At 21.1% G+C, this 15534-nt stretch overlaps 3 protein-coding genes across 3 annotated transcripts; 2 read left to right on the top strand and 1 right to left on the bottom strand.

Moving 5' to 3' along the window:
* Positions 1-341: 341 nt before the first annotated feature.
* Positions 342-2540, top strand: LOC127282599 (KIF-binding protein). Its single transcript, XM_051306951.1, has 2 exons — positions 342-501; positions 650-2540. Exon 2 carries the CDS (start codon positions 715-717, stop codon positions 2476-2478), a length of 1764 nt encoding a protein of 587 aa, XP_051162908.1. The 5' UTR covers positions 342-501; positions 650-714; the 3' UTR covers positions 2479-2540.
* A 2094-nt stretch (positions 2541-4634) lies between these two features.
* Positions 4635-8863, bottom strand: LOC127282608 (uncharacterized). The gene is made up of 4 exons (XM_051306966.1): positions 8702-8863; positions 7310-7413; positions 5712-5989; positions 4635-5436 (listed from the first exon to the last, which is right to left on the bottom strand). The coding sequence occupies exons 2-4, from the start codon at positions 7407-7409 to the stop codon at positions 5146-5148; spliced, it is 669 nt and encodes a 222-aa protein (XP_051162923.1). The 5' UTR covers positions 7410-7413; positions 8702-8863; the 3' UTR covers positions 4635-5145.
* A 95-nt stretch (positions 8864-8958) lies between these two features.
* On the top strand, positions 8959-12812 carry LOC127282610 (ferritin subunit). The gene is made up of 5 exons (XM_051306969.1): positions 8959-9291; positions 10949-11070; positions 11230-11391; positions 11542-11691; positions 11980-12812. The coding sequence occupies exons 1-5, from the start codon at positions 9219-9221 to the stop codon at positions 12130-12132; spliced, it is 660 nt and encodes a 219-aa protein (XP_051162926.1). The 5' UTR covers positions 8959-9218; the 3' UTR covers positions 12133-12812.
* The last annotated feature ends 2722 nt before the right edge of the window (positions 12813-15534 follow it).

The following is a 15534-nucleotide window of genomic DNA, read 5'->3' on the forward strand; positions in this document are numbered from 1 at the left end:
CACGGAGAATTACTGAATTTGATTGGCTCCAACAATATTCTATTTTCACAATGGAAATGGAATATTTGTCATAGCCAATCAAATTCAGTGATGTGATATCATTCATGTAATAGGGGAAACTACATTCGAACACTGTATGTTTTGCTTTAAAAAATTTATGTAACAAGGATGAAAGTATATAGGTGTCTCTCTCTTTCTCATTGTTCAACGCAAAATGCAGTATTTGAACGCAGTCATGTGAACACAGCCTAATCAGAACGGTTAAGTAGAAACTAGAGGGATTCCTCTGTATTATATTCTCAACCCTGCTTTTAACAATTTAGCTTCTCATCTATGCTAAAGTCAATCAAAATAAAACTGGCATTTAAATATGACATTATCCTAAATTAATTATATTATTGAAAAAAAAAATAAATAAATAACACTAATATTGAAAAAAATGAGAACATTTTAATAGAAGAGTTATTATAAGTATATAAACGTAATAGAAATTTAATCCCAGTAAGTTTTATTGTAAAAAAAAAAACAATTTAAATCTAATATGGATTTATCAATAATAATATAATTAACTCCAAATAAAAGCATAATGGATTTTTTTTCACGATAATAGCAATGTTAATTTATAATATAATTTTATTTTATTTTACAGATTCTAGAGATACTTACTGTTTTAATAATTAATTAAATTGTTCACAAAAAAGGAAAAAAAAAATAATGGATTTCCATGCTTTATTAATTGAACTAAAGGAGAAATATACACAAGTAAGAAAACTTTTAGATACCGATGATAAAATAATAGACGAGACAAAACCATATAAAAATAAATATGCAGCAATTAATATTTTAAAAGAAATGCAAAATTCACTTTTAGAACAATCAAATAATGTTGTTAAAGAAGAGAACGATGTAAATACATTATTAGCAATAATATCATTAAATCTTGGTATTGTTTATGTTGAAACTGAAGAATTAAAACTTGGTGAAGAATATTTTATTAATTGTATTGATAATTTAAGTGAAAATGAAATTTTACCACAAAGAATAATACCAATGATAAGTGCTTTAAATCAATTGGGTATAATTTGGTCACAAAGAAATCAAGCATCAATGTCAAAAACATTTTTAGAACGCGCTGAAAATATTTATAAAGATTTTATAAATATCAATAAAGAACCAATTAATATGTCAACATTATTTTTAATAAAACTCATTGATGAACAAGAACCAAAATTAGTATTAGAAAAATTACATACATTAACATTATATTATTTGGCACAAATTTATGGTACATTGGAAGATTATTTGAAATCAGCAATTTATTGTCATATGACATTATCAAGACAATTGGAATATAAAGATTTTGAAAGTATTGATTGGTCATTAAATGCTGCGACATTGTCACAATTTTTTCTTGAAAAAGAATGTTTTTCACAGGCGAAACATTATTTATCGGCGGCAACTTATATACTTGAAAATTATCAAAATACATTAACAACAATTGAAACTGATGTTGAAAATGAAGAGACAGCGGCAAAATTAGAAAATTATAAACACAGAAGTGCAGATATATCACGATGTTGGATAAAATATGGAATATTATTATTGAGTGCATCAAAAGAACGTCTTTTAATTAAAAGTGAAAATGACAATGAACAAGAGGAAATGAAAAAATGTGAAATTGATAAAAATTGTTTAATTAATTTACAATTTACAACAATTGAAAAGAATATTGAAACAATTGCCAATGAAATAACAGATAATTATCTTCTTGATTTTAGTGATGCAAAATTAATATTTTTCAAAATCAACGAATGGATCGATAGTGCAAAACAATATTATTCATTGGAAAATCATGCATCTGATTATGTTCAATTAATACAGGATCAATCGCAGGCCTATAAAGATTTGGCATTTTTTCACAATGACGAAGGACAACAGGCAAAAATGCATAAACGACGAATTGATATGTTGGAAGATGTATTAAAAGAATTACACGAGACATATTATCAAAGTAGTTGTCGACAAATATGGATGGAATTAGGTGAAACGTATTCGGAAATTTTGGATATTAAATTAGATCGTCTACAAGCAACTGACGAACGTCCCACGGCAAATATGTTAAAAAAAATTAATAATTTAACAGCATCGGCAATAAAAAATTTTGAAAAATTCATTGATTCATTAAAAAGTTCAAAAATTTTCATTGAAAATAATAAATTTCCCGATGAAATGATAAGACCAGTATTGAGTGCTTATTTTCATTGTGGTCGATTGTATAATAAATTTATAACACCCGATAAACAACAACAATTGGAAAATGTACAAAAAAGTTACAGTGCATATTCATTTCTCGTTAATTATTGTGAACGCGATTCAAATGCTAAGGATTTAATGGCAGTTGAATTAAGTGTTTGTAAAGATTTTGTTAAATTACTTCCATTGAAAATTAGTAAATTAAAATTAGAAATAAATCATTAATTATAATTATTTGTGCAAATAAATGAAAATTTAAGTTTCTAATAAATTGTGAACAAACTAGATATCATGTCTTTCATTTTTTCATTTAAACTAGCGATGTATTCCTCGCTCGCTAACGCTCGCTCGGCTAAAATTGTACTTATTGCTGTTTACTTATTGTAGTTTATGTATATTATATTTATAATTTATGTTTTAAATTAATATCTTATTAATATTGCATAAAATTTATCATAAAATTGAAAAAAGATGTTACATAAAAATAGTTTGTAAGATTTTCTAAAAGCATATATGCAAAGTATTTTGATTTATTTGAAAATAATTGAAAATAGATTTTTCAAGGACGGTGTCGAGGTTACGGGGTCGGTGTCGTTTTTCGAAATTTGTTAACTTAATATAATAGAAGTTGTTTCGTTTTTCATTAAGAAATGTTAAAATTATTAAGTTAAAAACATTTGATTTTAATGACACTTAAAATTAGACACAATATTATAGGTTACTAACTAAAAATCGAAAAAACAACAATAAATAATAAAAAATAATAATAAAAAATTGAAAAATTCAAAAAATTCTTAAAAAATTGCAAAATAACCCTTTTTCGGGTTAAAATTGAAAAATAACTCTTTTTCGAGTTAAAATTGGAAAAAGATGTTACATAAAAATAGTTTGTAAGACTTTCTAAAAGCATATATGCAAAGTATTTTGATTTTTTTGAAAATAATTGAAAATCGATTTTTCAAAGACGGTGTCGAGGTCACGGGGTCGGTGTCGTTTTTCGAAATTTGTTAACTTAATATAATAGAAGTTGTTTCGTTTTTCATTAAGAAATGTTAAAATTATTAAGTTAAAAACATTTGATTTTAATGACACTTAAAATTAGACACAATATTATAGGTTACTAACTAAAAATCGAAAAAACAACAATAAATAATAAAAAATAATAATAAAAAATTGAAAAAATCAAAAAATTCTTAAAAAATTGCAAAATAACCCTTTTTCGGGTTAAAATTGAAAAATAACCCTTTTTCGGGTTAAAATTGAAAAAAGATGTTACATAAAAATAGATTGTAAGATTTTCTAAAAGCATATATGCAAAGTATTTTGATTTATTTGAAAATAATTGAAAATAGATTTTTCAAGGACGGTGTCGAGGTCACGGGGTCGGTGTCGTTTTTCGAAATTTGTTAACTTAATATAATAGAAGATTAAATATCAATCTAATTACATTTCACCTAAAGTCATTGTGGTCCATTTAAAATTATTTCAAAAATTTGTATCTAAAATTCTTTCTTTCTTTCTTTCTTTCTTTCAATAAATTTTATCCAATTATTTAAAAATTAAATTAAGTAAAACATGTTTTAATTAAAAATTCTCTAAAATTTAATTACTGTTTAAAACTTTGTTAATAATTTTCATCAATTCTAATTTACAAAAATTTTAATTTAAAATCTCCTGAAATTCAATTATTATTAAAAATTTTGATTCAAATTTTTTGTTGAAATATAATTATTTCTAATAACTTTAATCAAGATCTTGACATTTCAAATATTTAAAACATTTTTCAATTAAAAATACTGTAAAATTCAATTCTTGTCTGAATTTTGGTTAAATTAGAATTATTCAAAAAAAAAAAAAAAACAGTTGGGTAAAGAAAAATTTTGTAAAATAAAAATTCTGTCAAAAAAAATTTGCCAAATTAAAATTACTAATGTGTAAAAGAAAAGTCGTTTAAAAAGAAATTATGTTAAATGCAAATATATATGAAAAAGTTAGATTAATTTTTATTTGTTTAAATAAATTGTTAATATTTTTAAAAAATGAAAAATTTTAATTCAATCAGTGTTATTTTAAAGTAATAATGTCAGAAAAATTAATTTCATAGATTAATACATATAAAAAAGAAAAATTTGTAAAATCCCACACGAAAATGTTTATTATAACAATAGATTGTATAAATTTTCATATTTTAAAAAACTGTTTAACTTATATTTGTATTTTATTGTTTTACATAAAAAAAATTATGGATTTTATGGAAAAAATTTCATCTACTCAAAAAAATATTGGCACACTTCGCAAATTTTGGACTCAATTAATAAAAAATTTACTTTTTCAATTTAAAAAGATTGCAAAGGATAATAAAAAAACTTTTTCGCAATGAAAATTTATTGAAAATCACATTTATTATTTATATTATCTATAATCAACGATAATTTTAATAATTTTTCAAATTTGATCGTTTAAAAAAAGTAACTTATATCCATAAATCTCGAATAGATATATTTTTTGGGGAAATATATATATTTTTTGAATCATATTTTTTTTTTTTTTAATTATATTTTGTCTTTCAATTATAAATTACTTTAAATATAATAAATTATAATTATAATGTACCTAATTATCAATTAGTTTATGTAGATTATAATTATAATTTACAAAAAAAATAATTTTACAATTACATTTTATATATATTTTATAATCATTATATGAAATACTTACGTTTTAAAAAAAAAATGTATAAAATTTGTCATTTTTAAATCCCCTAAGATATATCAAATTAACTTAAATATATAATATTATATTGAGTAACAAAATATTCATAACAATAAATACATCACTTTTACAAGAAGTGAATTAATTTATTGTTTGACTTAATAAGAAAAAAAATTTATTTTACAGAGTTTTTTGAAGATATTCATCAAAGAGGAAGATTGATAAAGATGCATCACGATCTTGTAAAAGATTTTTAAGATCATTTGAGTGACCGGCCAATTTTCTAATACAATCCGCTTGCGATTCCATGAATTCTTCTTCCAAATAATGAGCAACCGATGCGTCTTGTTTGGGATTATTTTTTGTTTGTGCATGAAGTCTCAATGCTTCTTCGGCCAATTTTTTTTCATTGTCAAGTGCCTTTGCTAAACTACTGATTTCATTTAATTCCAAAACACGTGACTCTGATCCCTAAAAAATTAATTCATTTTCATAATAAATTATTTTTTAATATGAACTAAATCGATGAGAAAATATTCTTCTAATTATTTTTTCAACGATTTAAAAAAAAAAACCTAATAATAATACCTATTAATTTATTGACTTCAATTCCTATTATTTAAAAAATATAATTTATAGTAAAAAATTAAAAAAAAATTTCATTTTTATCAAAATTTTTTGTTATATAATAAGTGAAATTAGAAAAAAAGAAGCTTTTTTAAAAGGACAACATTATAAAAACTTACGGTTTCTTTGAAATGTGGCAATTGATTAAAATTCATTGCTCCACCTCGTTTGGTGATAAATTGAATCATATCAATAGCCTTTTGCCAGGCATTATCCGATAATTTACGATACAATCCCTTAAAGCCATCTCGATTAGCTTCATAATTTCCAAAATGCGTTGACATTAATAAATATTCGAAACTATATTCAATGTGTGCATTCGTATAAGCCTGAAGTTCAGTTTGCATATTTTCAAAAAATCCATATTTGGCATTACAATTTTTCAATAATGCCCCATCTATTGAATAATTATAATTTATTATTTTATATTTAATATTTGTTGTATAATAATTTTTTAAAAAAGTATTTTTATACATAAATTTTTAAAAATATGTTTATACAAAATTTTTTTTTTTTATTATAATAGGTGTATCTTTTCATAATTTGAACAGAAATCATAGAATCTTTTTTTTTTTTTTTTGAAAATATGTAAAAAAAAATTAAAATTTTTTACCAACAGCTGAAGCATTAATAGTTTAAAATTTGGGTAAATTGAATTTTGGATAAATTGAAAAAAAAAATCAAAATTTAAATAAATAAATAAAATTTGGACAAATTGAAATTCGAATAATTTTAAATTTGGACAAATTGAAAAACGAATTCGGATAATTTGAAAATTCAATCAATTAAAATTTGGACAAATTTGAAATTCGGATAATTTCAAATTTAAATCAACTGAAATTTGGATAAATTGAAATTCGGATAATTTGAAACATAATCAATCAAAATTTTGAATAATTTGAAATATTCTATAAATCAATTAAAATTTGGACAAATTGAAATTCGGACAATTTGAAACATAATCAATCAAAATTTTGAATAATTTGAATTATACTATAAATCAATTAAAATTTGGACAAATTGAAATTCGGACAATTTCAAAAACATAATCAATCAAAATTTGAATAAATTGAAACTTAAATCATTTAAAATTTGCGTAAACTTAAAAATTAAATTAAATAAAATTTGGATAAATTGAAATTCGGATAATTTAAAACATTAGATTAAATAAAATTTAAATACATCGAAAGGATAATTTTAAAATTGAAACTTAAAAAGATTAATATTTAGAAAAATAGAAATTCGATAATTTTAAATTATTCGATCGATTGTATTTGCGATTAATATTTAAATTAAATAAATTTCATTTCATCAACAAAAATTAGAATTGATTTAAAGTTGGATCACTTGAAATTAAAAATTTAAATATTAGAATGAATTTAATCATTCACAATGATTAAAAATAAAAAATCATTTTTCACGCGAAAAATAAAAGTTTTTAATTAAAATTATAAATTTTTCTTTTAATTTTCATAGGAAAACATTTTTTCTTCTAAATAGTTGATCAATTTAAAATATAATAATTTAATAATTGATCACAATTTAAAAATTTGTGAACTTCATCGACGTAAACTATATAATTTAAATTCAGTTTTATTGAAATTTATCCTAAATAATTTTTAAATCGATGAAAAATAGATTTAAAAAAATACTTTTATATAAAAAAATTAAAATTTTTTAAAAAATTATATTTTTTATATAAATATTAATGTTATACCTTGATTTGGAGCAGTGCTACAAGCATCTTGAACTTCTTTATAACAAGTGTCTGCAGACGCAGAGACAATTAAAACACTCAATAGTACAAAGGCAAACATTTTTCTAAAAGAATAAAAAAAGAGATTAAAATATTACAATATTTTTGAAAACTTTTTTATATATCAATACAAAAAATAAATTACTATCGAGACTCTAAATGATTAATAAAAATTATAAAATAAACTGTTAAATACTGACAGATTGTTAAATAATAGATATACTAAGGGTTCTTTTACACTCGACAGTTAAACAAATTTAATTGGTCAATTTTGAACCAATTACATTCTCTTAATGCTAAATAGAACATGTAAAACAACCCTTAGGTTTAAAATCCACTATTTTGTCAATTCGTTGTAAAAGATTATAAAAACCAAAACATAAATTTGACATATATATATTAGGAAAATATTTAAACAAATTTTTATTATTTTTAAAAGAAACAAATTATAATATTTGTTCAGTTGTTACTGATGATTTTATAATCATCAAATTATGTATTGACATGCGATGATAGAGATTAGTGTAGATTGAATAATCGCGCGGTGAAAAAAAAATTGTAACTACTTGTACATCAGATAAAAAAAAATACTCTACTCTGTATATGTGAGAACTTATCAGATTAATATCACAAATTAAACATACTCTTCCCGATTCAAATAAAGGTAAGCAATTTATTGCCAGAATTTACGACCTACTGTTCATAATGATGATAAGCTTAATAATTGATATTTTATTGTGTTATTATTAAAATAATAATTTTGCTCATTATTATCGCAACTAATTTCCTCTACACATTTATATACTATAGAAAATGATATGAAATTATGATTCACAATTATTGAATCATTCCAACTTATTTATGCTGAATATACATAAAATCTTTCTTCTAAAAACATTTTAATCATAAAAGCAATATTTTATTCAAACAATATCTAGAAGTTTAAAAAAAAAGTAAACAATCTCATCAAGCTGAATCAAATGAAACAAAGTAAAATTTATCAAGATTTTTTTTTTTTTAATTGTTAATTTTCGATTCTTAGAAGAAATTGCAATTGCCAACATTTGTGAAATCCCGGTTGTTTGTTTTCGTCAACATGCGCGTGTGTAAAATTCACTGTAGATTCGCACTTAACAAAGAGATAATAGTTTGTTGCGTAAATGATATTAGACGGAAATTAAAAAGAAACGATAAACAGAAACTACTATTCAATATGAAAAAAATAGTGCGAAAAAAAAATTTCTTAGAAAAAATATATATATATCTAGATGAGATGCGCACACAATAATATTGAACAAACGTAAAAATTGTTATTGAAAAATTTCTCAAAAAATTATCTATTTTTGTACGTACCTTTTCAAAATATTTTTGCTGTTATCTAGCAAATAGCGTGAATACTCTCGCTTCGACGCTGTGCTAAACAATGAGCATGAGAATTTAACAAATAAAATTTTTGTATTATACTAAACGACGACAATCAGCTACAAAGCATTAGAAGTCTGAATATTCACTGAGTCACATTGGTCAGCTGACTGTTTTACGCTTGCGCTGTTAAATAAAGTACAAAGAATATTCTCAAGTTTCTCACACTCCTCGATAACTATCAAACAGTAAAATATTCGCGTCAAATAGCATTAGTAGCAGTGAAAGAATATAATCAAAAGAGAACAAATTTTTACTTGAAAAAAAAAAAAGTGGCCAATGACTGTACATTGTGAATAGTTGTCTGTAATCTTCTCATCTCTTTAGAAAGAAAACAGCCTTCTATACCAGTGTGTATAAAGGTTGCTTTGAATAAACAACATCAATTTAATTGATATTTTCCTTTATAATATTTGTATTTCATGTACTATAACCTTTATTAAGCATCATGATGAAATTGCTAATTTCCATTTTTTTCGCACTATCCTGTATCAGCGTTGCTTACGGCGATGGTCTCAAGTGTAAGTGAAAATTTTCCATTAAATTATAATACGCCTCGTGTTTATATTTACCAAATTTGTAGATATTTGTGTCTAGTTTTTTTTTTTATTTGCGCCCCTTGTGCAATCAAATAATTGTGCGACGTATATTCGATTAGAATTTTTCTAAAACGTAATTAATCGCGAATTTGATTTTCACAAACAATTTTGCGTATTTAATATTAAACTGATTAAATATTTTGTTATACAAAATAACGTCAAAATTTTCATTATTTTACAAATTTTGTTAATTCGGTAAATTACTAATATTAGTCAAAATATAGCAAAATTACTTATTTTTTATCGTGAAAAAATATTTTTTGTTTTATTTTGTTATATGTATAAAGCTTAAAATTCCTTTCGACATTTTCGAAGTTAGCGTTCTTTTTTGGAAACTATTTTGTTATAAAACATCTTTCTAAATAGAAACTTGTTATTAACAATTTAATTTATTTTTAACTCTAACTACGTCTTTGTTTTTTTTTTAAACAAAAGTTAGATATATTTTATAATGAAAACTTTTTTTATATTTTATTTTGTAATTTCGTATTAATTTTTTTGCTATCATGTTTTTCGGTTTGGAACATAATTATAAATAAGATTAAAATTAAAAATGTGACTTTTGATAATAAAAAAAAAAATAAATAAATATAGAATATATTTCGTGTAATAAATAAATAATATACATTATGTAATTTTTACTATAAAGCCAATGGTATCGATAACGTAATTAGGAATAACATGCCCTTAATTTAAAAAATTGAATTAAAAATATAAAAATCGTTAGAAAATAAAAATTTAAGTTTGATATTTATTTATAATAACTAATTCAGTTTTTCTCATTATTTTTAATTTTGATACGAATTTTAGATGGAAAAATAATTTGTGAAATTATAGATTTTTGTTGTATAATAATTATAATATTCATGTTGATAACATTTATAACAAAAGAGAATTAGTCACATAGAATGATTAATATACGAGTCATAAATATATTTTATTCTACTTCCATAAAGTAAACATTAATTCATTATTAATAAAATTCTTATTTTATTAGAATTTAATTAAATAAATTCCATTTTTAAAAAAATGGTAAAAAATTATTTTTAATTTATTAATAATTAATTTTTATTTTATTCGTGTAGGTATTTTAAAATATTTTTAAAAATTAATTTTTTAAATTAAATTTTCAAATTTGAAAAATTTAAAAATATATCAAAGTTATGTAAAATATTATTATATATATGTAAAATAGTTTTTTTTATTTAAATAAATTTATTATTATAAATGATATTAAATTTATTTAAATGAATTTATTATTATAAATGATATTAAATTTATTTAAAAAAATTTATTATTATTTTAAATAAAAAATAAAAATTTATTAAAAATACTATAGATTTTCACTAAAATAGGATAAGATATTGTTGGGCTTGTCTCATCTTTTTTTTTTTTTTTTTTTTTTTTATCAGAAGCGTAATGCAAAGTATAATTGATGGTATTAGTGATAATAAATACGTGAAAATTGTAAAAAATTGATCTTGCACGTATATAAAGATAAAATAATGAAATCTTCAATAAGAATAATATTATAAATCATTTTAATGATATTGATGAGAATTAAAATTTTTCATTTCAGGTACATTAAAGCCGGCTGATATCGATCCAAATAAATGGATCGATATGGTAAATCCATGTATAAAACATTTGAAAAATCAAGTTAAAATTGAAATTAATGCTGCCATGACTTATCTCTCTATGGTAATTTGAAAAAAATATTTTCTCCACTTTTTTAATTTTTTTTTTCTTCTAAAATATAGAAAATAGAAAAAAAAGAAAATTCCAAAAAAAAAGTAAAAAATAAAAATTTGATTTATTTTCTAAATAAAAATAATTTTACTAATTAATTTTTTTATTTAGGGAGCTCATTTTGCCCGTGATTCTGTGAATCGACCAGGATTTAGTAAATTCTTTATTAAAGCAGCAAGCGAAGAAAGAGAACACGCAATAAAAGTTATTGAATATTTACTTATGCGCGGTCAATTGACAAATGATGTGAGCAAACTTTTAAATTTCCCACTGGTAAGTGTTGTATTCATTATGTATTAATTTAAATATTCATGAGTTTTATATTTAGTATAACAATGGAAAAAGAATTTTTTTTTATAAACTAATTGTGCGGGCTATAATTTAAATATAAATTAAATTATTATTATTATTATTATTATATAGAGAACTATTAGAGAGGAATGGTCAAGTGGCGTTGAAGCACTTACCGAAGCTCTTTATTTGGAAGCAAATGTAACAAGGAGCATTATAAATGTTATTCGTGAATGCGAACATTCAGAGACTCATCTTGGCAATGTCGTCAACGATTATCACGTAAGTGTCTCTCTCAAAAAAAAAATAAAAAATTATTTTGATACACTTTTTTTAAATTTTAACTTTGAAAATTCTTTTTTTCTATAATTTAACTGAATTTTTTTAGTCTTATATATAAAATTTACTATTTTATGTGTTTAGGTATTTTAATTTCCTATTTTTATTTTTTAATATTATTTTGAATTTATCACTCGGCGGTATTTTAATTATTTATTTTCCATTATTTTTTGCTTCCAAGTGAATTAATTCGAAATAATAATGCATTTATTATTATTAATATTATTATAGTTGGTCGATTATCTCACTGGCGATTTCCTGGACGAGCAATATAAAGGAAAACGTGATTTAGCAGGAAAAGTTTCAACTCTGGGTAAAATGATGTCAACACATGGACCGCTCGGTGAATTTTTGTATGATAAAAAACTTCATGAAGAATTGTAAATTTTTGTCAATATTTACATATATATACATACGCGTGAGAAGGTGATTTTCAATTATTAAATAATAGATATATTATATATATATAAACATTGTATAACTTTAATGGGATAAATTGCTCATTAGTTATCATTTTCATAAACATTAGATTCTTTTTTTTTTATCAGTTCATTGTATTTCTTAATTTTTTCGAATATTTAGAAATACAATATATTTAGTCGCGTGTTAAAATTTGTGAGTAAATTTTTTTTTTGCATATTAAATCAAATATTTACAATTTTGATTCTAGTTTTTGAAAATTTTTCCAAAATGTTATTTAATTATTTACATATATTTTGGGTATTAAACTTTTTTCTATTTTTTTTTTTAAATATTAGTATTTTTTTATTGAAAATCTGCATGTTTTTATTCTAAATTGATTAAATGAAAATAAAAAGAAAAAAAAGAGAAGACTTTATAAAAAAAAAATATATAATTCCAGTGAAATATTTCATTATATTTATAAATTCTATGTTTTCTGTTTTTTTTGAACTTTTGCAATCTAAAGAAGTGTTATGATAATATCAAAATTTTTTTTTAGAGTAAAGATATGCATGTTAATACAAGTAATTATAGAGATTATTATTATTATATTCAATTTCAATATTATTGTTTACTTTTGATCAATAAAAATTTTGAAACAATTTTTAAAGATTTATATTTATCTATTTTTTCCTTTTTAAAAAATTTAAATAAGGAAAATTACATTTCTTTTTTTTTTTTATTTTTTTTACTTAATGTAAATTATAAAATAAATAAATTATGACGTGGACGTTCTTTTGAAAATTGTGGGCATATTATCTCGATGATTGAGGCTGTTGTATCCATGAAAGTTTTTTAATTTATAAAAAATAATTGATTTTAAATAATGGCTATAATTAACCAAAAAATCCTAATTTTTCAGTTTTTTCACTCTTTTCTCTAAAAAAAAATCCAATAAAAAATTTGCGTATCACGTATAGACAGGCCTTGGATTACATACGACTTTTTCGACTTTTTTTTTACATTTTTTTAAAAAAGTTTTAAACAAAATACGTTTTTTTTTAGTATATAATGTAGATCTTCTTCACATCTTCTTTATTTCAATTATTTAACAAATTTTTAACTAAAATTCTTCACCTAATTAATTGTTTTTAATCATTTTAATGAAATTCTTCACAAATTTAATTATCTTAAACTATTTTTCAATTCAAATTTTTATAAAATTTAATAATTGTTTATAATTTAAAAAAAAATTAGCAAATAAAACTACCAAAAATTTTTAATTTAAAATCACTTGAAATTTAATTATTTGCAAAAATTTCAATTATGTATTTTTAATAATTTTTATAGTATTTTTGGATGTGATTTCTAATAAATTCTTCATCAACAGAAATCATTAAAAATTTATCTTATTATAATTATTATTGTCTGAAATTTAACATAATCTTTTGAAATTCAATTATTTTCAGAAATTTCAATTTAAAAGCTTCTAAAATTTAATTATGTCTAAAATTTTTTGAAATTTTATAATTTCAATTATAAATCTCCTGAAATTCAATAATTTTTAATGGTTTTTATAATATTCTTCGAAAATTTAACTACGTATCTGAAACCATTTTTCACTGAAAAAGTTTTCAAATTATATTGTATTTTTGTCTGTAATTTCTAATAAATTTTTTATTTTAACAGAAATCATCAAAAATTTTAATTAAAAATCACTTGAAGTTCAATTAATTTCAAAAATCTAAATTGTAAATCTTTGAAAAAATTGTTATCTAAAATTATTTAATAAATTATCTTTAGTTCTGTAAAATTTTATTATTATCTGAAAATTAACAAAATTTTTTGAAATTCAATTATTTTTAAAAACTATAAACTTTAACTCTTTTAAAATTATTATTAAAAAAAAATTTTATTTGAAAGTATGTAAAACTTGATTAAGTATTGCCTAAAATTTTTTTGACCATCAAATCTAAAAATTATGACAAAATTTTTAATTCAAATAAATTGCTTAAATAAGACTTCAAAAAAAGTTTGTCCTATACTTAAATAAAATTTTGAAAATTTGTCTTACAATTAGTTCGATTCTAAAATATACGAAATAAATTTTCATGAAAATATTTTTATAGAATTATATTCTCATTACAGAATTAATAAAATGAAAATTAAATATCTAATAACATTAGTTATTTAAAGTGAAATATTCATTAACCAATTAAATTTTGTTAAAATAAAAAAATCGACTTTTTCGACTTTTTTTTGAATATCAAAAATGTATAGAAAATAATAATATGCACTATACACTGCGAAAAATAATTAATTTAACAAAAAAAAAATGGTTATAATTACCCCCAAAAATCCTGGCTTTTATTAGGTTTTTTCAACACTTTTCTCTTTGAACTGCAATAACTTTTGACATTGACTGTCACATGTAATCAACCTTAATATAATCTGAAAAAACGCAATTAAAGACAAAAGAAACTCACATTAGAATGAATAATATAAAATTAACAAGTAAAATGAATATTTAAATTTCTTTTAATACAATTTATTTTTGACTTGAAATTAACATATTATGTATAATTAATCAAATCAGGACGGAAATATGTCATATATTATATTAAAAATTATGAAAATGCTTTTAAAACCTTTTTAACATTGTAGACATGGTTATTATCATCAATAATACCAACAATGCTTAGGTTTTTAATTTTTTACCGAGTTTTATCAAACAAGAATAAGTAAAAAATGAGAAATAAACACATTGTACGCATTCTTGATGATATATTCTCGATTTGATTATAAAGAGAAAACATTGTTCGTATTAATGATGAAAATTCAATTTTTAAATACATAATCAGACTGCAAAGAAATGTAATTTTTTTTTCTTCATACATATGATTATCAAATCATTGATAAATAAATAATTTGCAGAAAATATTGACTGGATAAAACACCATTAGATTTTTAAAATATTATAGATAAAATAATTAATTTTAAAGAGTAATTAATTATTTAAAAGAAAAATAATTATAGAATTAAAGTTCTAATAGAGTAGTTAAAAAGATAAAAAGTTCAATACTTTCCGGCAAAATAATAAATTCTAACAAGCCAATAAATATAAAGTAAATAAACTAAATAAAATTAAATAATAAAAAGAATTTTTTTTTTCTTTTAAGTAGATAAATTTCTGTTCTAAATGTATAAAATCCAAGGGTTTTAAATTTTGTTTGTCAATATTTAAACATAGATTTATTAAAATTAAAATAAAAATCCGAAAACAAATAACATTGAAGAAACGACAAAGTTTTTTGAACAAAATACAAAAAAAACAAAATTATTAAAAATATAAAATTATAAAAAAAAAGTTACACTTTTAAATAA

Source organism: Leptopilina boulardi, unplaced genomic scaffold, assembly GCF_019393585.1.
Source record: "Leptopilina boulardi isolate dan_hultmark-lab unplaced genomic scaffold, ZJU_Lbou_2.1 LbouV2_300, whole genome shotgun sequence".
NCBI lineage: Eukaryota > Metazoa > Arthropoda > Insecta > Hymenoptera > Figitidae > Leptopilina > Leptopilina boulardi.